The sequence below is a fragment of the Physcomitrium patens genome, chromosome 2, assembly GCF_059467195.1.
Source record: "Physcomitrium patens ecotype Gransden chromosome 2, ASM5946719v1, whole genome shotgun sequence".
Lineage (NCBI taxonomy): Eukaryota > Viridiplantae > Streptophyta > Bryopsida > Funariales > Funariaceae > Physcomitrium > Physcomitrium patens.
In genome coordinates this window covers 4,526,801-4,551,999 of record NC_143411.1, presented here as the reverse complement: position 1 = coordinate 4,551,999, position 25,199 = coordinate 4,526,801, and the positions used below count along the sequence as shown (strand labels likewise).

General features: G+C 32.1%; 2 protein-coding genes and 1 long non-coding RNA gene across 4 annotated transcripts; 2 read left to right on the top strand and 1 right to left on the bottom strand.

Moving 5' to 3' along the window:
• The first annotated feature begins 6,862 nt into the window (after positions 1-6,862).
• On the top strand, positions 6,863-8,469 carry LOC112278950 (uncharacterized). The gene is made up of 3 exons (XR_002968845.3): positions 6,863-7,431; positions 7,835-7,917; positions 8,185-8,469. It is a non-coding gene; the product is annotated as an uncharacterized LOC112278950 (long non-coding RNA).
• Positions 8,470-9,084: 615 nt separating this feature from the next.
• On the bottom strand, positions 9,085-14,175 carry LOC112278949 (protein OS-9 homolog). 2 transcript variants are annotated; one of them, XM_024512889.3, is made up of 8 exons: positions 13,991-14,175; positions 13,657-13,730; positions 13,028-13,234; positions 12,684-12,755; positions 10,823-10,938; positions 10,662-10,728; positions 10,200-10,309; positions 9,085-9,953 (listed from the first exon to the last, which is right to left on the bottom strand). In XM_024512889.3, the coding sequence occupies exons 1-8, from the start codon at positions 14,076-14,078 to the stop codon at positions 9,479-9,481; spliced, it is 1,209 nt and encodes a 402-aa protein (XP_024368657.1). In that variant the 5' UTR covers positions 14,079-14,175; the 3' UTR covers positions 9,085-9,478. The 2 variants fall into 2 exon arrangements, with proteins under 2 accessions (XP_024368657.1, XP_024368658.1); XM_024512890.3 differs by having other exon boundaries at positions 13,657-13,727.
• Positions 14,176-14,436: 261 nt separating this feature from the next.
• Positions 14,437-16,607, top strand: LOC112293384 (uncharacterized). Its single transcript, XM_024542704.3, has 5 exons — positions 14,437-15,325; positions 15,470-15,532; positions 15,690-15,833; positions 15,941-16,116; positions 16,272-16,607. The coding sequence occupies exons 1-5, from the start codon at positions 14,786-14,788 to the stop codon at positions 16,345-16,347; spliced, it is 999 nt and encodes a 332-aa protein (XP_024398472.1). The 5' UTR covers positions 14,437-14,785; the 3' UTR covers positions 16,348-16,607.
• The last annotated feature ends 8,592 nt before the right edge of the window (positions 16,608-25,199 follow it).

Below are 25,199 nucleotides of genomic sequence, written 5' to 3'. Positions count from 1 at the left end.
GAGCCATTATTAAAAAATGGAATAAGATTTGAAGGCCATACAAGATTCTTAGGTTATTTGAATGTTTTTAAATACCATAGTAAAGTAAAAAATTTAAAATTATGAGTTTTATTAGTAAGAAATAGGAAGACCAGCACCTAGTCTAGTTCTCATAGAGAGGGAGGTGCACAAGTTCCATATGGATTGTAGCACCTTGAATAGAGTTAGGAGGATAAGACTAAGGCCTTGTGGCCTCTCTTAAAAATCTATATATACTATATGTGAGCCTTGATGAGGCTCAAATCTTTGATCTATAAACAAGTTATCTTTGAGGTAAAATAATTTTATTTAACTTTTTAACTATTCACTTTCTATCTTAAAACTTTCATAATTTATTCATGATAATTCGGATTTATACGTTTCTTATCTCATTAAAAAGATAATTAAATTATCTATCTAAAAAAATATTTTTTTTACATTTAATTTTATTTTTTATTGAGTAAAAATTTAGTGAATAAACTATAGATTATTTTTATTATATATAATTATTTAATTGCACTTATTTCACTTATTTTGTATTATTCTTTATTTTATTCTTGTTCATTACATCTTTCATTTTATACTATCTATTATAAAAAATTCTTAATTGATGCCATCTTATAATTTGGATTGAGGGAAAAATTTATTGTCACAATACTTGTTAAAAAAAATGAATAAAAAATTATATTTCAAACCACATATAGGCATTTTGAATATAATGTTGTGCCATTTGGATTTATGAATGCACTAATTTTTTTTAACATATAATTAATGATGTCTTCTCTGAATTTTTTGATAACTTTATCATTTGTTATTTGTATGATATCTTAATTTACTCTAAGGACATTGAAGAATATGAACTTCATATTTGTTGTATATTACAAAAACTAAAAGATATAAGATTATATGTTAAGATAAAAAAATATGTATTTTATACTACTCAAGTTGACTTCTTAGGATGCATTATTTCAAATGATAGCCTTATGATGGATTCTAAGAAGTTTCAAACTATCGTGGATTGAAAGATTCTAAAAATAGTAAAATATATATAATCTTTTTAAAAATTTGCTAATTATTAGTGAATCTTTATCAAGAACTTTTTTCAAGTTGTAGCTCTTCTTACACACTTGACATGAAAAGACAAACTTAAGTAGAGCAAAGAAACTGAAGCATCTTTTGAAGCTTTGAATATAATATTTAGTTTTGCACCAATCTTATATCATATTGATAATTTTTAATACATTTTTTAATAAAAAAAATGCATCAAATTTTATTATAAATAATATTTTGTCATAAATGGAATGAAATAATAAGCTCCACTACATAGCTTTCATTTAAAAAAAAATTAATAACCAAAATTAATTATAAGATCCATAATAAAGATCTTCTTTTAATTATGGATTTATTTCAAGAATAGCATCATTATGTAGAAGGGGGTTCAAGTCCAATCACTATATATATGGATTATAAGAATCTTAAGTATTTCATATCAACATGTATTTTGAATTGTCACCAAATCCATTGAAGCATGTCATTTTAAAGATTTGATTTTAAGATCACTTATTGATGCAAAAAATAACAAGGTTTGTCCTACTTCATTTTTACATGTTCTTATGTTATACCAAAAGAAAAAAATACATCTTTTAATCAACAAAGAATAATTTTCTCGAAACCAAAGCATATTCATCTTCAAGTAGTGAAATTAAGATGGATTGTTGATTCAACTTTTTTCAAGTAAGTCTAATTGATTATATTCTTTAATTTTCTTATTTATAATATTAAAAATAATACTTCTAAGTCTCATGATACTTCTAAGCTCAAATTCAAAAATAATTTATTCTATTTTAAGGAATGATTATACATTATAGAAGGCAAAGCATGATTATATGTTTTTAAGCTTGTCTTAACTTTCTAGTAGCTAGGCATTTTGGATACAATAAGACTTTTGAACTAATATTTAGAAATTTTTGGTTGCTTCAATATAGAAGGAAATTAAAAAATTTGTACAATCATATAATATTTTTTCAAGATCAAAAACTCCTCATCATCAATCTTATGGATTTCTTCAATCATTATCTATTCTAGTACAACCACAGTCTTTTATTTCTATAGATTTTATCACAAATCTTTTAGTCTCAAATTAGCATGATTTTATACTTGTGATATTAGATCATTTTATCAAGATAATTTATTTTGTATCATGTACAAATTCTATCATAGGTAAAAAAATTACTAAGTATTTTTTTTGACAACATCTATTGCTATCATAGATTGTCTAAGGATATTATATCAGATAAAAGAATTAAATTTATATCAAGATTTTAAAAAATCCTTTTCAAGTTTTTAAAGGTCAATATAAAGCTCTCTTTGACTTTTTTTTTTCAAATTAATAGACAAACATAGCATGTAAATCAAATTTTAGAGTAATATTTAAGATATATCATTAATTACTAATAATATGATTGAATAACTCTTTTGTTATTAGTAGAGTTTACTTATAATAATATAATATATTTTTCTATATAACAAACATCTTTCTTTGCTAATTATAATTATCATCCATTACTTGATGTTTTTGACTTCTCAAAGGTTGATAATCTTGCAATAGAAGATTTGATAAATTATTTATTTAAATTCCATACAAAAATAAAGGTATAATTAAAAGAAGCTTAAAAATGACAAAAGACTAATGCAGATGCCTATTGCAAGGAGTAGCCTCAATTCTATATTGGCAATAAGGTATGGTTATTTTATCACAATATCAAGACTAGCTACTCTTGTAACAAATTAGATTGCCATAGACTTGGACTATTTCCTATTTGTGAATAAATCAATCCTGTTGCCTATTGGATTCTATGAAGATCCATTTTATATTCAACATATCTTTTTTTAAGCCATATAAGATAGAGAATAAAATAGGAAGAAGACAAATGCTACCTCTTCCTATAGAAGTGGATAATAATAAAGAATTCGAGGTAGAAGAAGTCTTAAACTCAAGGCAACACCAAAATAGATTAAAATATCTTGTTTATTGATGCAGATATGATATTAATAAACAAATATAGAAGCTAGTAAAAAATCTTACAAATACAAGAAAAAAAATTAATACTTTTTATTGATGACATCTATCAAAACCAAGATGAAAGATAATAAAGCTTTGTTATAAAAAATCAATATTTTAAATAAGATTTCATCCAACCTTCTATCTTTGTTTATAATTTTTGTATATTTGTAGTATTAAAAAAATAGAGAGTCAACAATTAATAAATTTAATTTAAGAGCCACCATTTGCTAACTTATTAGACAAGATATTGCAATTATCACAACTTTTAAGACAACGTAATCAAGATAAAGATCTTCAAAAGCAAAATATGCTTCTTCAAATAGATGTTAAGATACAACATGTTTGATATCACAATCTTAAAATAGACTCTCAATATTTGGTGATTTCATTAGAAATAGGAATGACTTTTGATAGTGTCACAAATATTTTTTTTTAAAGAAGTTACGAAGGCTTAAATAATGATTAAATAATATGGTGTTTTTTTTTTTCTTCTTGGAATGGGACATTATTGGTAGCTAAGACGACCTATCAATTATCTTCAAAGAAACAACAATTAGAGTATATAGCAAATACAATTTGTCACATTTTAGATTTCCTCAAAATGTGATTACTACTCTTTGTGGAATTCATCCATAGAAGGAGGAATAATATCATGAATATTCTTACAATTATCTAAATAATATAAATAGATAAAAATAGATTAATTTAATAATATCTTATGGAATAGCTTCCTAGAAGCTTTATAATTGGAGTTTCAGCTTTATACATGTGATTGATAGGTTAAAAACTTGGCCAATAAGTTAGCCACATGTGACATGTATTGGTAGCTTATTGTGTAAACTAACAATGTAACACATTTATACAAAACTTCCCTTGCAAGTTAAGACATGTGTCTTACAAATTAAACACATGTTGGAGTTGCAACATAATCTTTGAAATTTATCATATATGCTTAGAGTTGCAACATAAACTTTAAAATCTTGCCAAAATTTGACAAACAATTTTTCTTTAAGGATTTTTTTGAAGTAGTCAAAGTCCAAATTGAGATCTTATTCTTCTTGTAGTGTAGTTGTTTGTAAAGATCACATTCTTGGTACATGGCTATAAATAGATGTAGTATGTTATTTCACATGCTATTATTCTAAAGTTCTATTGTTGAGCAACCTCCCATGATTTTTACATATAATACAATCTTGAAAAGTGATTAGAGTACAAAAATCAGTATTTAAAAGAAGTTTATATGGCTCTTAAAAATTAAGAAACTACAATAATAATATTTTTCAATCAAGTTTATAAAATGCTATAATCTAACTTAAAATCCTATATCTTATTATATTAGACGAATTGATATTCTTACTAAATATATTTTTAAAATTATACTATAAAAGAAATAACTTTAGTTATTAATTAAAGATAATTTAAATTTATCATATTCTTATGTATGCAAATGAATTGAAAATCCTAACCATAGCAAATATAGGTGGTGGAGTTCTATAACTATAATCCAAATTTTCTTTTTTTTCAACTTATATAGAGATTTTAATTTAATTTTATATTATTTTTCTAAAAATATTATATTTCAATAAAATCTTCTATTGCATAATCTTTAAGATTTACATGGATTAAGGAATTTTATATTTTTTTATTAATTATATCATTTTTTTTACTTTGATTTAATTATATTTTTTAATAAAAAATATATTTCAATTCTTGTTTGTAATTAAAAAAACCATTATTAAAATAGTAAGTTAAGATATTTATCTTCTATATTTCAAACTATATTGAAATAGATAATTTTTTATTTTATTATTTTAAATTAAACTTTAAAACTTTAACTTAGATTCTTCTATAAAAAAAACTTTCAAATTTTGTTCAATATTATTTTGGTGCTTATTTTTGGTGTTTCTTTGTAAGGACCAAAATTCAATTTATGTATTGCCCTTATTTCTATTATGTAAAAATTTTATTTAGATTTTTACATTTTATTCTTTTAAAAATAAATTTATTTTTTAAATGTTTTTATCCATTTTCATATGTTTAGTCAATTAACATTATGTAGGCTATTTAGAATAAAACTGATGTATATATATATATATATATATATATATATATATATATATATATACACTATTATTTTAAATATACAAGTATATTAATATTTATAAGAGATTGCAAGATATGTGTATTAGTTGTGTTGATTTAATTAATCATATTTTTGGTAAATAGAAAAAATTAATTAAGTTAGTATAATCATAAATAATTTTTATTAATCAAATAAAAATGGTTTCTAAATAGAATAAAAATTCAAAATTAAAAAAAAATTAATAAATATAAGAAGAGTTGTAAATAAATGGTATTAATAATTATTTTTAAACATCTAAAAATATCTTCTTAATACTTAAAAAATTCTAGAATGTTAGAATTATTTATTGAAATAAAAACATTCATCCAAATGTATAAATTAAATTTTATATTTTTTTCTATAAAACATATATATATATATATATATCTATATACAATATATAATTTAAAAAGTCTTAAAGATAATATTTTAGATCCAAGTTCTTTGTAGAAAATCTTAATTAACATGCAAAGATTATAGAATTAAAATTTGATAAAGATGGTATAATATAATACTTACTATCAAAAGATTTTTTTTGAAGAATTAAATTTAAGTAAATCTTAATGATTAAGTTATTGTATTTAGAAGATTTACTCTTATTTTTTTTAATTTATATTACATAAATATGTCTTATTTATAAATAAATATATATAAAGTATGAAAGAGGGGTGTATATTTAATTGGTTTTTTAAGAAGCAATTGAAGTTAAAAAGTAAATTAGGCATATTGATCTTCATATTTTTTTTAACCAACAAAATTTAATACATAGTTTCTTGACAAGATATTTTTAATAATTTAATAACTTTTTTAATAAAAAAATACAATGTGAGAGTTGTATGAGACTAAAGTTGTTTAATTTAAAATTATGTGGAATAAAGAGATTATATTTTATCATATGGTTTTAAAAAAATCTAAATAATACTAAAATTGAAAGAGAGATATTTCTAAAAAATCACAGAATTGTACAATAACAAGAAGTTTTTTTTACTTTTTCCATATAATATATTTTTTGACATACACTTTTTACTTTTGACACACACTATATACCTTTTGATATTATTTAGATGTTGTCATTAAAGTCCAACAAACTTTTGTTGCATGTGATTGTTGACTATTTTTTAGTGTTAAAAAATAAATATTGACTAAATTTTAATTCCAATTTAAAATTCACAAGCTAAACTAAACTTCAAACCTCTAAATGTCTCACAAAAAGCAAACAACTCTAAATGTTAGGTCAAATATTTAATTGTTTAGATAATAAAGCATGATTAATGTGTGTTACCAATACAAATACAATTGCAGAGAGTTATGTAAATACTCTATTGTAAATCATGTAAATTCTCCATCTCAAACATCATTTTCCAAAAGAAATTACCTGTAGCTTAATCTACATAATCAAGCAAAACACAATATTTAATTTACCAAACTATTGTATCTACTATGTACAAGTGGCAAATAGTAACAAATCCCAATATCCCGTTACTATCTGGAAAGCATGATTGGGGGCGTATCACTTCGGGAATAAGTAGCCGACGAGGTGTTTGGTGGGCATTGACCACGCGAGATGCAGCGTCTACATATGCGATGAAGGCATGGTGGACATTCTTCAAAGGTGTAGACATCGCGGAGACTCCCATTTTTTAGAGACTTGCAAGTGTTGCAGATCAATGCACTGCTCTCCTCTTACCCAATTCAGACAACTCTCTGTAGGTTGTTCGTAACGGTTTATGGACGTCTCGATCAAGCTGAGCAGTGACTTAAGAGTATGGATTGATTTCGGGTGTAGATGCGATTGCTTAGCATTCATCTGAGGCCGTCTTGATTTGTCAACGTCGGCATCGAATCATACAGTCGTGGAAAGTCCTTCAGGTACAAGATAACGCGACATATTTCATAATATAGGAGAATAATTGTCGCGGGAGTTGTCCCCACCTCCAAACCTTGATCATTTGTCGGTAAATGCAATGTTCATGGGCAACCAAGAACATTGGAAAGGAAGTCATCTACTGTTGTGATATATTTGTTCCCTACTTGGCGTGAAAAGGAGGAATCGGAGTGTTGCTTATTTAAACAACCGCAACGATGAGGCAAACCGAGTACTCTTCATTCTGGAGCAAATCGGTGCAGGTCTCGCAATACATTGATCACGGTGACGTTGAAGTGGGAATTCGATGCGGGGTGCAGCGGCAGCAAGGCATCCTGGAATGATGCCCAGAAGATTCAAGCGGTGGGTATCGGTCTTTAAGCTGCTGGGTCTGGGTCACGTCGCTGTGCACACATTTTTTGTTTCTCTAGACTGTACCATCCAGCCGTATCTCCGACGAGTTAGACAACTTTGTTCAAGGTTATTCACGGACTACCGTCTGTCTGAATCATCGATATTGTTTGGAATGCATTTACCACCAGGCAACTGAAACATCCTGTCATCTTCAAAAACATGATGAAGTAATTATTTGCCAGTCTGCAAAAAATGTGGTGAAATATTGCAATATTATGGCCGTCTCAATACTGGGGAATTGCTTTTAGTTCGGGGTATAATTTAAAACTTACTCAATTTGCTTCCGGCTGCCGTTGCATGCAACGATTGTGAAGAAAGCGTTAGATTTTGATGCCAGTCATACTTCATACAGATATCACTTCTTACTTCACACGGATTCGTTCGTCGGATGTTGTGGGGGTTGCCGACTACGACTATCGTAAGAGGACAGTAGCGGTGAGCTCCCCCCACCTTCTAAGCTTTGAATCTGTTGACCTGTACTACTCACTCTTCACGTTCGAATTCGCGCTGAATACAGTTCCCACGTTTGATATGTCTGTGCTGATGTCGTGCCAAGGGCTGTAAATGATGGATGCTAATTACTACGGCTGGTTTGCTAGTATTGTTGCACGGATGCGTGTCCATCGGTACTAAGATTTGAGAACTCCCTGACATTCAACAATGGTAACAAAGCGTTTTGCACGGCCATTGCTCTGTTGACAGAAAAACGGAATAAGGATCGAGACCACAGGCAACCGACGATTGATGTTGAGGAATTACGACTCTCCACCTACACCTACTGGAACTGTTTTTGTACCGACAGTAGACCACAAGATAGAACCACCACCACCACCACCAGACGCATGAATAGTGTTGTTTCTAGGAATAATATGTTTGAAGGGAGTCATGTAAAAAGCGTTTAAAATAATAATTATTATTTTCAAAATCAATGTTTTTATACTCCTCAGGATGTGCACTGATGTAGACTAATAAAAAATTAGTTTGGTACATTTCATGTCCTCTTTCCGTTTTATACTATATTCAAAAACCAACACTTTCAACAACAAAAAAAAATCTTCACAAAGTGGAAAACCTAGATAAAAGTTTTGAACCATGACCTTTAGAAAGGTGGGCTTCTAGATGTAAAGTCCCTTGATAAACCAAAGATTGCTATAACCTCAAATAACACGACAGACCCTCCATTCTATATTGCATGTGTGGGCGGACTTTCTCCAAACGGCCACCATGACGTGTTAAACCAGGAGGTTATCATGTTCCTAGGTGTAGAAATTCCGCATCCAATACGGTTCTCCAATCTCGACTACAACAATCTATGTCCAGCTTTTCACAGCATACATGATCACTTGTTTCTTTACTGTTTCAAGCATATGCCGTAAAATTCCACTACATCTCGCGGGCATACAAATCAACTTCTTATCATAGAAGAGCACACAGCCGGATTCTCACCAGTAACGCTCATCTCACTTGTGAGGAGAGTTATTCTCCACCTTACTGGACCGTGTGTTGGTTAGATTGAGCGCCAATGTCGACGTTCACAAGGTAGCTCACACTCCTATAGCTTCAAGGCACTTCAATTTGCATACACAAAAGAGCAATAATAGCTTCAGGGCGAAATAAAAAGTGCATGGGACTTTCAATTGAAAAAGCGCCACGGTCGACTGTTGAAACCAAGGTTGCTTCTCGGATCGATCAACTTCGAAGACAAATCGGAAGAAAAAACTCCATTACCTGTCATCTGTCAATTAATAATCAACACTCTGACGAATTCAGTTTGGCTATGTGAACCTATACATACTCTCAACAGATGAGTTGGATCAATGTATCTCCTCTGATTACCACAAAAGATCACATTCAGAGCACGTGCATCACTACTTTTGACTCTACAACATAACCACAAGGAGAGCCTTCTTTGATTAGCGAGTGTGGACAACCATGACACGCCTGACAGTTTATTTGGGGATATGCTAGTCTTGTACTCATAAAAGTAGCAAAACAGTTAGGCCATAGGATGCTCTCTTAGGTGTCCTGGAAGTGCCAGCTCTTCAGCATTCTCTTCACCATTTCCTTCACCCTTCGTAAGTGCTGCTAGTTTCTGCTCCTCGTTTTCACCATCTGAGCTTGCGGCAGGCTTATCAGCCTTCCGGTTCACGTCGGATGGCTTTGCAACTTCTTCGGCGACCTTGGTCTCTTCTGAGGATTCTGTGGGCACTTCCATGACTTCGGTCTCGGCTTCGGATTTTTTGAACTGAGATGATGGGATTACGTCTTCTGGGAGAGACGTCAGTGGTGATGCGTCTGTGCTCTCGGGCAGGGCTGGTGCCACGGATCCTCTATGGGCATCTGTTTCGACTTGGTTTACAGTTTCCATAGGAGGCTCGGCTGAGGTAGTCCCTTCTTTCGCGAGCACTTCCTCGGAAGGAATAGCATTGCAGTCAATAACCACCCACGGTTGACGCTCCTCCTGAAAAGCCCTGTATGGTTCGCAAAAACTGTACTTAAGTCCTCTTCCAAGTTTACAAAACCACGAGTATGTGAAAGTCAGTTGTAATTGCATGACAATTTATGCGATCATTGACACGTCGGATAAACAAACGCTGCTAGATTACATCGTCCGAGCTCACATCTGTTAAGCACTGCAATCATCGACCAAAGACACGTTTACATAGTACAAAATCAGATACTTAGATACGAGCGCATAAACAGTGTTTGGGGCGTACGGGTGCTTGCACAACATGGGCGCATCAAACACAAGGGTGTACTTGCACGTAGGTGCCTCTTTGATGGAATTTATTAACGCTCGGCCTGTTTCTGAACACACAAACCTCACCTGTTCCAGCAAGCGTGAGTGTTGAGATCAAGGTAAGTAACTTTACATAAACCTACCGTATATCATCTGAGATGGAAGATGGTACACTATGCACACAATGACATTCGGAATAAAAGCACTACAAAAAGTGCAACTTTCAAAATACCATTAAGCAGGGGACTGTAACAGGTTAGAACCAGGAGGTAGTAACACCTCCGTGTGACAGAAGCAGCTCATCTGAAAGAGCTTGACGAAAATGAGAATGCAGCTGGAATCTAGGTTGTGAATATGCTCACAAGGGTACATCAAAACTAGGCAACTGTAGGCAAATAGCGCAAGTATTAGAAGCAAGCAGCTTTCCCAAAATACGTACCTCAGTCTCACGAGGCTGGTTTGTAAGATCACAGACAGTACCATTCGTGTAAACGTGCGCATGATATCTGTAAAAACTTGCGGTTATATTGTTGTAAAAGTGCATATTTAACAGCTGATTGAAGTTCGTAAGAGGAAGCACGCGTTGGGTGAGGAACATACCTCTGTGCTGCGCTTTGTGAGCGAGGGTCCTTCTGAAGAGAAATGTTGGGAGAATTCTCATGTAGAGCTGCTGTCGCCTCTGCATCATATGTGCCCAACACAAATTCTTGGACTATCTGCTCAATCAACAGCACCGCAAACTTTAGTTGGAAGTTGTAATCATGTCCAGAGACTCACAAGCACAAGCAAAAGCAGAGCGTTATCAATGGATGCAACATATACTTTTGTGAAAGCAATGAAATAATAAATAAATCAAGTACCTACAAAATTTTATAAAATTCTCTATAATTTCGTCGCAAGACAGGATGCAAGCAATTTGCACAAATTGCTGACAGAAGCACTTGATCCTCACAGCATATGATCAATATAATCAACAAGTACACTAAAGCGACATACGATCTTGCGAAATCTGGGGCCTGACAGATCCCAACCTAGATCTAAAATACTTACGGGACTTACTGACAGTAGTAGTGCTTGTCTTTGTTAACCCTGATTCATGCAAGAGTAACTCACTTGAGAAGAACTGATTCAGCGAAACCAAAAACCCAGTTACTCCACACGAACTCCAGAGGAGTCCAGCCTGAATAACTGAAAATCTTAGACGGTCAACTTCAATTGCACTCAAACGACTCCAAGGGGCAGAAAAATAATCAGATGTGCTTATGTTTCGCAGAAGCAGAATATGACACTATCATTGGTCCATATATATATATATATATATATATATATATATATGCCGGTTACGACTTCAATAAACGTAATAATGCAGCATCGGTAAGACCATAGCGCCATCTTGTACGGAGAAAGTAAATAGAAATATTATGTGAACCAGAACAAAAATTGTGCGCAAGCGTAAAGGGATCAATACCACCTTCCTACGAGTGCGAGAGTCATGTGGAACGCTTGAGAGCTGCTGGACAAGGGTGAAAAGTACGCTATTGAACCTTGCTCCATGTCAGGTCCAAATGATCTGATTGGAGCCTGACACAAAGCCAGGCCCGCAGAGACTGACCGATGGAATACAGGTGGTTAGTCAATGCACCAATTCACATCATGCTCAACCAACCCTATTCTATGAAAACCTTGAATCATGCCTTGCTCATATCCGAAGTTGTACAGACAACTTTGGACATTCATGGCTTACGGTCTTCTGCCCGTCGTAGGTGTCGGCAAAATTGCTAACAATAACTAGCTATTCATCATGAAATATGCAACTAAAACAGACCTTACGATTTATGATCATGAAAATGGCCAAGGTTCACCCAGACCTGCACGGTCCTAATAACGGCGATTATGGTCCAAAGAGACTATTATCAAATAGTACTACGAAAAAATACCCAAAAGTAATCAACGCGTATATTTTGCGTGATGACTGTCATCACACTTAAGGGTAGCTGGCCCCAAAAACATTCCAGCCAAGTTTCATTTCCCTTGGTTTATAATCTACAGTCACACAATGACCGTTTTTGACCTGCAGTCTAATACTACTCTGGTCTTACATAGAATCTCACAAGTGACTTCCGTCGATTTCAGCAAGAGAACTGATATGGATTTGGACTATAAGCTTGTTGCAGCGGCAAAGAGCCAACATCATGCCATGGCCGAAGGTAAGAAAACGACAGACAACGCCACTGGTAATATTTTCGTGAAGTGATCGCAGCCGTACTCCTTCAACATCAAACTGCTACAAAACTAACTGTAGCGCTCCGGTCTCAAGAACATGAGGAAATGTGTAATCAATCAAGATTTACCTGACACCTCAGTTCCTTACTCGAAAAATACGTGTAGTATATCATTTTGCAAACACGTGGTAGAAACCACTTCAAACCGCTAACAAATTTTGGATTGATAAACAGCTTACCTTCTTGTCATGAAGATGAAACTGGCGCAAATGACCCTTGTAGCATAGCTCATAAATCCACCATCCCTCGTACTGAAGTACATAAGAACAAGACACATAATTAACTTCCTCAGACAACTTAGTTCTGTACAGCGACCGTCCTTGAAACGCTCAACCATCTATTTTCCACTTGCAAAAATGTGAACTGGACGTCAAGAGATACTCGAAAGTTGAATTGCAAAGCAATTCGAGCACATAATTGAAGCCTTGGGGGCATGTAAAGGAAAGACGACAAATGAAAAGTCCATGCCGCTCATATCAAGTTCTTAGTACTCACATTACCGGCAGGTAGGAAATAGGCTTACCCTGCGAAAACACTTGTCTTTGAGGACGTCAAGGAGATCCTCGGGAGTTTTACGAGAAGACCGCTTATCCGTCACCAAGCTGGTATTAGTGCCATTCTGTTCAACTACGTCCTTATTCAGGAGCTTGGTGCTTTCTAACACGGGTAGGTTACACCGAAATTTCTTCCCATCCCTGTCTGTCATAACGATGGTCTCCTGGTCTGAAGTCTGAAATACCAAACACGTAATGTAAAAGCAATTTGTGTTCGATTCTATATCACCTACGGCAGGCGGAAGACAGTCAAATTGATCATGTCGAAGCTTAGCAACTCAGAGCATTCAGAGATTGACAGCGTAGACTAGACCTGGGCAAGGAACATTGAGCCATGTCCTAAAGCGTAATTAGCATATTCTCTTCTGTGCAAATTCGGTAGACCCATCATAAATGCTTCGCATCCTCAATGCAATTGATATACCGTCTTATCATGGTTAAGGGTTTTGACTTGTGATATCGTGGATAAGAGTGAGTATAAACATCTAATCGAGAATTATTGTGGAGGGTATGAGATGCAACTAACATTCAGATTTTGGTGTTATACCATAACCAAACACATGATACAACAAGCAAGGAGTTTAGAAGAAGAATGTACCGGAAAAATGGGAGACTCCGCAGGATGAAATTCTATTTTATATTTTGGATCTTGCAGGCTGTTATCAACGTCTGCTGCCATTTTTTTAAGAAATGGTCAGAATCAAAGATCCTCTTTGAAGAACGAATGCGATGAAATTAAGAAAAAGAAGCATCAATCATCAATCGTACAAAGCTCACGTCATCCAGGATTGAAGATAAGTGAAACGGAACGAAACAAGACGAAACCAATCTATTTCAGCTAAAAAAAGAAGAGATACTAAAATCCTCCACTAATCCATTAAGAGAACCTAAACTTCGACCCGGAAAATCATCACGGTGTTCGAAACACTCACTTGAATGAGAAGAGCGCAAGCTGTCGGCAAGAATTGGCCAAACTGAAATCAGAAAAAGGAAAGCCAATCCAAACCCGAGGTTCGCCATCGCTGAAAACCCGGCAAGGGAGTACACAGAAGTGAAGCTTGGCAAAGTGCAGGCGGAGGCAATGGAGATCGGAACACAGCGCGAGAGACAGTCTCGAAGCTCGAAGGGTGAGGGACTACGAAACAGAGGAGACTACATCGTATTCAGTATCACGGAACCTACACCGTATTTTGAATCACGGAACCGGCATCGTAGAACTGACCCGGGTATCAACCCCTTATCCTTACTTTTACTTTTTACGCGTGGAAAATTCATCCATCCACTGACCCATCCAGTGAGTCCGGTGGGCATTGTGGAGCCTCTGCTCTCACACAAGCTAGACTCTTGGGTGCCCAGAAATGCGTTCATTCTCTGGTCTCGCTGTCTCATGCAGTGACCCAATTCCAATGCGTCCTCCATTGTTTGCAATCCGCTTCCAATATCTAGCAGCATTGCTAATTTCATCCCGATTACGCCTAATTTGCATGCGCAAAGAGAAGGCTTTGTTGTGATGCTCTTGTGTCATGTTGTGTAGTTGGCATGTCTGAACTCGAGCTAGGAAGTCTGCTCCAATTTGTCGACAATTACTAGCGCTGGGGTTCTCTTTAGTGTTTTCTCTTTTCTCATTTAATTCGGAGGTGATACAGGGATTGGAATTAAGTTTTTTTACATTTTTTTTATAATTGTGTGTGTGTGTGTTGGGGAGAAGAGAGATCCGCGTTTGCAAAATGGTTTTAGTAGAACCGCTGCGAGTTTTGAATTCGAGAAGTAGATTCTATGGATTGCAGTCGTGCGTCAGTCGATGTCCAGGGACCTTAGTTGTGACCAAAGGATGCGTGATTACCGCGAAAGCCTCAAATTCTCCACATGGGGTGGAAGTGAGGAGACGAGGTGGTGATAATGTTCATAGTGGCAGGGTTTCGCGTCGTGATTTGGGGTTATTTGGCATTTCGTTGCCCTTGCTAGCGGGATTCGCATCGAATTTGGAAGCCGAGGCAGCGTCAAGGTCAGTGCGGTTGAAGGATGTGGAATATCCCAAACTGCAGGAAGCATTGCGTGCAGCCGTGGCGGGGGATTTGGAGAAAGCGGAGACCATGTTCTCTGAGCTCATTGAAGAGGATCCGAAGAGCGCCAGTGTGTGGTCCAACAGAGGTAGCGTCCGTGTCTCCTTGCAGAAGTATGAGCAGGCCGCCGAGGATTTCACGAAGGCTATCGCTCTCGCCCCTGACGCACCTGTGCCGTTCCTAAACCGTGCAATTTCGTATGAGGTGAGAGCACACTGCCACGCAGGGAGGCCTTCATTGTGTAGAAAGACTACAAAACAATTTAGAGTACATTCATACGCTCTCAAGGAATAAAGTTGATAGAGATTTTGCTTAGATTTTGACCTAACAGTGAACATTTACAAGCAGGCGATGGGACGCTTCGACGATGCTATTGCGGATTGCAAGACAGCCATCATTAATGATCCTGAGGTTTGCATCTATGACCACTTACATTCGAGCCTTACGTTTGATCTGTCCTGTGTTTTTTACAAGACAATGCAGTGCCGAGTACGTAGCAATAGCACGAGGGAGTTTGTGCACGAATGAAACGATTAACTGAAGTGCACAATTTCTTACGTGATACTAGGAATACGCAGCGTGGTTTAATCTGGGTAATGTGGAGGTCCGGGTACGCGATTACGATGCCGCATTGAATGCGTATTCTCGAGCGTCCAGACTGGCCCCAGGAATTGCTGGGTACCGTCTAAAAGAAGCACTCGTTCTCTTTGAGGTGAGTAGCAAAGCATGGGATCTTTCAAGTGTGTATGCTTAGATGTTAATCCAACTTTTCTGAGATTGTTGTTGATGTTCTACTCACATTAATGTGTGCTTCTGCAGCTGAACAGATTAGAGGAGTGTAGGAAACTGGTTCAGGGCCTCGTTCGGAAGTATCCAAATTATGCAGAGGCTCATGCTGTATTAGCAGCTGTATTGTGGAAAGAAGGTAACCGTGATCTGGCTGAAGGGCAGTTTTCAGAAGCAACTGTTCGGGAACCAAGATACAAAGATATCAGGTTTCAAATCACAGCTGTATCTATTATTTATGATTTGCATCGCGCTAATGACGCTCGCTCTAGTGTTTGAATTTTGCTTGGAAACTATAAACATTTGGAAGCATTTAATTAGACTTGGTTGTCACCTGAGCTGCAATCGGCCGTATGTGGTGCAGGTGGGTCGGGAATGAGCTACAGTGGCCACCGGGACTCATGACTGCTATGGGCAAGTTCCTCAATATCACTTACTGAGAACAGCATTGCGCACAATTCCCAGTTCTGTAAAACACACAACTTCGTCATTTTGTGAACATGAGTGATCTTTTGCAACAGAATATATACCTATTGTTAGTGAAGTATGTGAAGTTTGTAAGTTTGTGAAAGAAACACTTTGATTATATGGAGAGAATGAGTCTACGAATATGGCCCTTCATGGAGTCTACACAACCCTTTTAATGTAAAAACCTCATCGTTGGCTTGCTGTCAGTAAATTACATACCAGTTAAAAATCATGAGTATAGAATGTACAAGTTCAGTATCTGTGAAAAGAGCTATCACTTTTCTGAATGCTCAGTTTTGCATTATGAAGGCTCACTCTTCCAAAACAACTACAATGATTAAAACTGACAAGTAGAAAAAATGCACTTCTGGATAGATGTGTAGATGGTCGAAATGAGTTCAAAGATTGATTAAGCTACATATATTGAACTTTCATGAAATTGAGATTGATCATAAAGTATGGGATTGTTGATGTTAAGATCATTTATTGGCACATGTATTGCTTACAAAACAATGAACTAGACTTGGGCTTAAACAAATACTATTGATTTTTTTTTGAATATGTTGCTTATTTAGAAAAAATATTATAAAGTACAAAACAATGAATTATATTGTTGTTGAAGTAACTAATATAGAAGCTTGGGAAACACATAAAATAAAAGATTTAACAATTAGGTATAATAGAACAAAAGTTTTGAAGAAGTAATATGATATAGTAATTGTTTTGTTACTACAATTTATAAATAGTGAGATATATACTAATTATAAATATTAGTGTATTTGGATGATGTAGTGGTTTTTTATTGAAAAACAAATGCACCATTGTCTTTAACTTACAAGGTCTATATACTATTTAAGTGTAAATTTGAATAGTTTGATACATTATCATGGACATACATATTTATTCTAATAATTACCTATATGATTAGATAAAAATAAATAAAAATAGATTAATTTCTTAATATCTTTTAGAGAAGCTTTCTAAAAGCTTTTTAGATGCAATTTTGACTTTATATGTATTTGTAGTTGATTAATAGGTTAGAAATTTGGTTAACAAGCTAACCATGTATCACACATGTTGGTAGCTATTGGAACAAGTTAATTATATGGAACACATATAGAAAACCTCTTTTGTAAGTTACGATATATATCTTATAAAATTAACACGTATTAAAGATCTTATAGAACATTACCATATAGCTCCTAGTTAGATGGTATATATAGAAGCAAGAGTGAAGCCTTCTTCATTCTTGTCAATGCCTTTATTATCTTTAGTCTTATTTCAAGACTTTCTAGTTTTTTTGTCTTTGATAATAGTCATTTTAGTTTAATATATTACCATCTTTGAATGAGTATCTACTCTTTTTGAGTCACATAAAAGTATTTTGATCTTTCAATTCTTTAAGATTTATATCCTTGACAATTTGATAAGAGTGCTAACTCATTGTTCTTAACTTATTATAGAAGTAAGCAAATTATTCCACTTCTATTGTTGTGTTTTAAAGCTTGTAGACTATCCACTTTTAAACAAAGAGTTTAGTTTTACAATATTGATTTTTCTTTAAAAAGATTGAATCACCTTTCTTTGTAGAAATTTTCATTTAACATTAGAGGTTGTAGATTATCATCCTCTAATTTGATTTGTGGACTTACTAAGTTATTTGAAATGGAAGGAAGAATCATAGATGCTATACTTAGCAGAAGTGGGAATAGATTTGCAACTATTACAAATCTTCATGAATTTGTCAATACTCTTAGGATGGAAATTTCAAGCATCACTAATGCCAACCATGGAAGTACTATTCCTACAACTATAGTAGAAGTCTAAAGTATACACTAAGAAGTTGTGATATTAAGGAAAGCAAGTAAATCAACCTTATAACCAAATTTATGAAATCTTCCTTTTACAAGCATGAGGGAAGCAAAGATTAGTATGCTCAAGAAGTTTGATGGAACAAGATCAAAATTTTGAGGATTTTTGCAATAAGTTAAGCTCTATTTATGGTTGCATCTTTTTTACTACTCTAATGGATTTACTCAAGTTGCATTCATAGGCACACTTCTTTGTGAAAATGCTCTCTTTTTATTTGTAGCTTTTATAGAAAAGAATTCACAACTTTTTTATGATATAAATTCATTTTTAAAAGTATTTATGGCCACATTTGGAAAAAAATGATCAAAAAAGAGTTAAAGAGACCAATACTTATCTTTATGATGAAGATCACAATCAACCACCATATATGCTATTGAATTCTAAAACCTCACTTGTGACTTTGATTAGAATAACAAAGTCCTTATCAATCAATTTTAATATAAGTTGAAGGATGATTTCAAAGATTTATTATTAATAATATCAAAAGTAGATTATTTGGAATAATTTATTACTCTTGTCATTGCATGCAACAATCAATTATTTAATAGGCATCAAGAATAAGAATTTGGTTAAAGGAGAACAACTCAAGTAATAACAATTGTTCCTAAGTTATCAAAAATTTATTCATCAAAGTTAAAAATAATATAAATTGATATAATATATTTTAAACTTTTCATTGAAGGAAAAAAGACTTGACATTGTCAAAAGGATTTATACTTATATTATAAAGAAACTTAAGACATTGCTCAAAATTATCCAAAGAAGCAATTTAATTACAAAATGAGGAGTATGGTTGCCAAAGAAGACAATGTGTCAAAAAAGTAGTTTTTTCAATTATAATAGAGACCGTGCAATTGAAATCATATGCAATACCTAGTAAAGATATCAAAGACATAAATCTTGAAGAAAGAAATCCTCAATACATTCTTATGTCACTAAAAAGAACTCAAAAATCACTCAAAGATGATATAGTATTGAAGTAGAATGGCTATTGCCAAAAACAAGAAGACTAGAAAGTCTCAAAATAAGAGTAAAGATTAGAAAAACATTGATAAGAGTGAAGAAGGCTTCACTCTTATCTCCATATATACTCTTAAGTAGGAACTATGTGGCGATGTCTTATAGGACCTCCAAAACAAATTGACTTTATAAGATACACATCTTAACTTGTAAGACAAGTTTTTAATATATACACTACTTAGTTAACTTTTTTTTCCAAGTTATCAACATGTGGTTAACTTCTTGATCAAGTTTCTAACCTACTAATCAACTACAAATACATGTATAGTCAAAACAACATCTATGAAGCTTCTAAGAAGCTTTTTTAGAAGATAGTATGAAATTAACTTATTTTTATTTACTTTTACATATTTCTACTTAATTATATAAGCATTTATTAAAATACATATATATGTTTGTTACATTATCTTCCTTTCTAAAGATGGATTCCATAAGGAGTGGTTATCATGTATTGATGAACTCCAAGATGCAGTAAATTATATTTATCACATACTCTAATCTTTATTTTTTTTTATGGTGGTTGATAAGTCCTCTCAGCCATGAATAATGTTTTATATGAGGATAGAAAGACCACCCTATTATTTGATCATTATTGAGGCCTTTATAACTTCCTTCAAATAAAAAATTTGAAATACTATCAAGAATTGTTTCTATCTCTAATAAAATCATGAAACATTTCCAGTCTCTTCTAATGTCATGATACCAAATACATTGTAACTTGCTACCTATTTGAGGAAGGATATGTTATTCTTGAAAATATTCATCTCAATTATATTGACTTGAAGATTGTGACAATCACAATGTCTTGTCCAATAAGTCACCAAGTAAAAGCTCTTAAGTTGAATCTACTAATTGTTGGTTCTTTATTTCTTTAGTATCATAAACATATAGAAGCTACAAATAAGAGTAGAAGGTAGAATTTTATCTTCCTTGGATCTTGTTTCTTCTATAGTAAAGATTTGATATTCTTCATCTTCATTTTGATAGATGTCCTTGATAAAAAGCATCAACTTTCTTTACTACATTTATAAGATTTTTTGCTGGCTCCTATGTGTATTCACTAATTTTATATTTGTACCAATGAATAAGATATTCCAACCTATTTTGGCACTACCTTATATCTAAGACTTCTTCCACTTTGAATTCTTGATTATTATTCACTTTTATAGGAGGAAGTGGCATTTGTCTTCTTTTCAACATATTCATTGTCTTACATGGCTCAAAAAGAGATACTTAAAATATGGGGTGGATCTTCACAGACTCTAATAGATATAATCGATAAGCAATTAGATTGACTTATTCACAAATAAAAAAAGATCTAATCCTATGATAGTTCAATTTGTCACAAAGATAAATAGTCTTGATATTGCAACAAAGTAATCATACCTTGTCATTCACATCGAATTATAGTTGTTTCTTGCGATAGGAATTTATATTAAACTCTTATCATTCTTGACCTCTTTTTAATCATGCCTTTATTATTGCATGTATCTTTGACAAATAATTTATCAAATCTTTTATCATAAGTTTATTAACTTTTAAAAAGATAAAAATATTAAGTTTTAGATGATAATCATAATTGATAAAGAAAGGTGTTTATTAAATAGAAGAATATATGAAATTATTGTACTCAAAGTCTACCAATGGTAAAAGAATTGTCCAATCATGTTGATAATAGTTGATGGCATATTTCAAATACTTGATTCACCTATTCTGTTTGCTTATTAATTTGAGGATGAAAAACCAAAAAGAGCTTTATATATACCTTTAAAATCTTGAAAAGGATTCTCCAAAATCTTGATATAAATTAAATCTCCCTATCCAATATAATATCTTTAAGCAATCTGTGATAGCAATAGATATTGTTAAAAAAAAGCTTAGCCATTTCTTTTCCTATGATAGATTTTATAAATAGTATAAAATGTGTTATTTTGTTAAAACAATCTAGTACCACAAATATTGAATCATATAAATCTGAGATTAAAAGATCCATGATAAAATCCATAGAAACAGAAGACTATGGTTGTTTTGGAATAAATAATGGCTGAAGAAGTTTATAAGATTGATAGCAAGAATTTTTGGATCTTGAAAAATGATAAATATAATAACTAAACTTAAGGTGCTTTTTAGATAATAATGTCATTCTTAAAATGAATCCTTAATTATAAAGAGTTTTTTATCATAGATTTCATAATTAATCTTCATTATTGAAAATTTTCTTAAATAGAAAGCTACTAGATAGAGTTTGTCATATGCTCTCATTTGTGATAATACTACACCTAACACAAAGTCCTATGTATCTATTTTTATAAAAAAAATTCTTAGAGAAGTCAATACAATATAAGATTGGTGTAGAAATAAATTCTTTTTTTAAAGCATTAAACAATACTTTGACTTCTTTATTCCACTGAAGTTTGTCTTTACAAGTCAAACGTATAAGTGGAGCTGCAACTTTAAAAAATTCTTGATGAAGATCCGATAGTAATTGTCAAAGTCTAAAAAGTATTATGAATCTCTTACTATTTTTGAAATCTTCAAATCTATGATAGTTTGGACCTTCTTCGAATCTATTATTAGCTCTTTATTAAAAATGATATATTTTAAGAAATCAACTTGAGTAGTATGGAATATACACTTTTCTAACTTGACATATAATCTTGTATCTCTAAGCTTTTGTAAAACATAACAAACATGAATTTTATGCTCTTCTATATTTTTAGAGTATATTAAGATGTTGTCTAAATAATAGATGACAAAATCATTGAGAAATTCACAAAATTCATCATTCATTAGATATTAAAAAGCAGTTGGTGCATTTGTGAGTCCAAAAGTCATGAAATTATATTCAAAATATCCATATCTAATTCAAAATGAATTTTTTTATTTGTCTTTTTTTTTAATACATACCAAATTATATACTCATTGTAGATCTATTTTTATATAGATCTTTGCTTGATTGAGTTGATGAAGAAGTCTTAAAATCAAAAGTAGAGAATACATATTATTGATGGTGATCTTGTTGAGTCCTTAATAGTCCATATACATTTGCAAAGATCCATCTTTTTTTCTTACAAATAAAATAAGAACTTTGATTGGAAATATAAAATGGCATATGAAATTTTTAGCCAAGTTCTCATCAATGTACTCCTTGAGTGTAACAAACTCATTTTGTAATAGGCTATTGATTAGTCCAAATGGTGGTTGAGTTCCTTCGTGAAGATTGATAGAATAATCATAAGGATCATGTGCTCGAAGAATATTTTCATTCTTTTTTTCAAAAACATCTTAGAAATCTTAATATTGATTAAGAATATTACTTGATATCTTCTCACCATCAAAAATGGATGTGGTATATATAATAAAAGATGTTCTTTCTTTAGTGGCATGCGTGAAAGCTCATGCATCTATCAATAAATATTTGGATGTATTAAACATATGTATTTCTACTTAATTAACGGAATTTTGAATTAAAATACCAAAAAAATTGAAGTTACAAGAAATCCAATCTGTTTGATGATTATATTTTTTTAATTAAGATAATCCTAAAATAATTGAATTAAACAAAGATATTATAACATTAAATATTACTATGTTATTATGATCTTTAATTACTACATCTAAAGGAATAATTTCATATACAATATTTCTAAAAGATAACAAACAACTATCTATGATTTTTACATGTATGGATTTAATTTTCTTGACTAATGATAACTCATTTTTTTTGACAAAATCTTTGTTTATAAAATACGTTGAGGCTCTTGAATCTAACAAAGCTAAGAATTTGTGATTTTTTGGTCTTAAATAAACTTCTATTGTAAAATAAGATGAGGGGTTTGAGGAGAGAATAGAACCTTTATTAGGAATTATGTAAGATTTCAACCACATAGTGTCTATTGTAGTTGGAGAAACTTGTTATTTGACTTGTCGTCTTCTTTGGCAACCATTCTTCTCATTTTTTGGTTGCATTGTTTTTTCAAATAATATTGAGTAATAAGTTTAGCTTCTCTATAATATAAGCATAAGCCTTCTTAATATCGTCAAGTCTTTTCTTGCTTTGTGAGGGATTTAAAACATATTGTATCAATTTGCATTGGTTTTGGTTTAATTAAATAAGTTTCTAAAATCTTTAGAGCTACTATCATTATTTGACTTATTTCTCTTTAATTAAATCTTTATTTATGACATCTTTCAAATAATCAATTGTTGCATGCAATAGCTTGAATAATAAATTACTTTAAAGATTTTGCCTTCGACATTATTAATAATAAATCTTTAACATTATCCTCTAATCCATATAAAAATTGATTGATAAGTCATTTTAGTCCACATCACAAGCAAGGCTTTGGAATTTAGTAGCACATATGGTGGTTGATTGTAATCCTTGTCGTAAAGATAAGAACTTGATTTTTGCTACTTTTTCTTAATCACTTTCTTTGAATGTGGCCGTAAACACTTTTAGAAATGAATTCAAATTATAAAAGAGTCTCAATTTTTTTCTATGAAAGATACAAACCAAAAAAGAGCACTTCTTGATAGAAATATGCCTATGAATTCAACTTGAGTAAATCCATTAGGATATTGGAAGAGATACAACTTTAAATACAACTTGACTTGTATCACGAATATACACTTGTAAACCAATAATTACTTATATGATTTACATAAAAGTATATAAAAGTAGGTTAATTCTATAATATCTTCTATAGAAGCTTCATAGACATTGCTTTGACTTTATATGTGTCTTTAATGGACTTGTTAGATTAGAAATGTGATCAACAAGTTGATCATATACTACACATATTAGTAGGTTGAAGAACAAGCTAACTATATGGCCTTCATGTAGAAAACTTACTTTGTAAGCTAAAGCATGTGTCTTGCAAAGTCAAGACATATTAAAGGTCCTATAGAACATTGCCATATAGCTCTTAATTAGATAGTAAATATAAAGGTAAGAATGAAGCCTTCTTCACTCTTGTCAAGTCCTTTCTTGCTTCTAGTCTAGATTCAAGAGTCTCTAGTTTCCTTGTCATTTGGCAATATCCATTCCAATTTCTTTTTAATATACATATTACTTTATTTTTATTTTTCTACTTTTCTTTTGATACAGATTTCTCAAGTTTATGCATCTTCTATTAATTCATGTCTTTGATAAATTGACAAGAGTATTCTTACAATATTAAAGCATTTTCTTCTCTTGATTAAGAATAGATTATCTCTTTTTCTTGATAAGACATAAATGTATTAGAAGTTGGAAATTACCCTCTTCTAAACTAATATTATTTTTAGTATCTTCTTTGTTCTCAAGTCCCTTCTTCTACTTGTCTTGAGCAATATTAGACATTTATTATTCTGGCAGAGCTTCTTGAAATGAAAAGTACAATAGCTTAAATATAAGAGCAATTAAGCGAGTTGATGCTTGCAATGCATCAATACAGTTTATCACCACAAGAAGCAATAAGAATAGCAAGAAGTAAAGATATTGATATGATTAGAGTTGCTTCAACATCTGCATCCAATCATGTCCCTTCTCTTATGATGGAACATTCTTTCCATATTAGAAAACTAAAAGTTACCTTACTTGAGAAGTTTGATTGCACAAGATCCAAATTTGAGGATTTATTAATCAAGTACAACTTATGATTGAACTTCAATTCCAAAGCTATCCAACTCCAGGATCACAAGTTAGATTCATTGATATACTTCTTTTATATTTAGCATTATCATAGTTTTCATCTTTTCTTGAACAATGAGATTCAATATTAGATAATTTTGTGGTTTTTTTAATAGAGTTTACATCCATATATGAAAAACATGATACAACTCATGTTGCAACCAACAAGATTTGTATTTTATAATAAGGTAATTGATCCATAACATTATATACTTTACAATTTTGACAACTTGTAATTAATATTAAGTTAGCCAAATT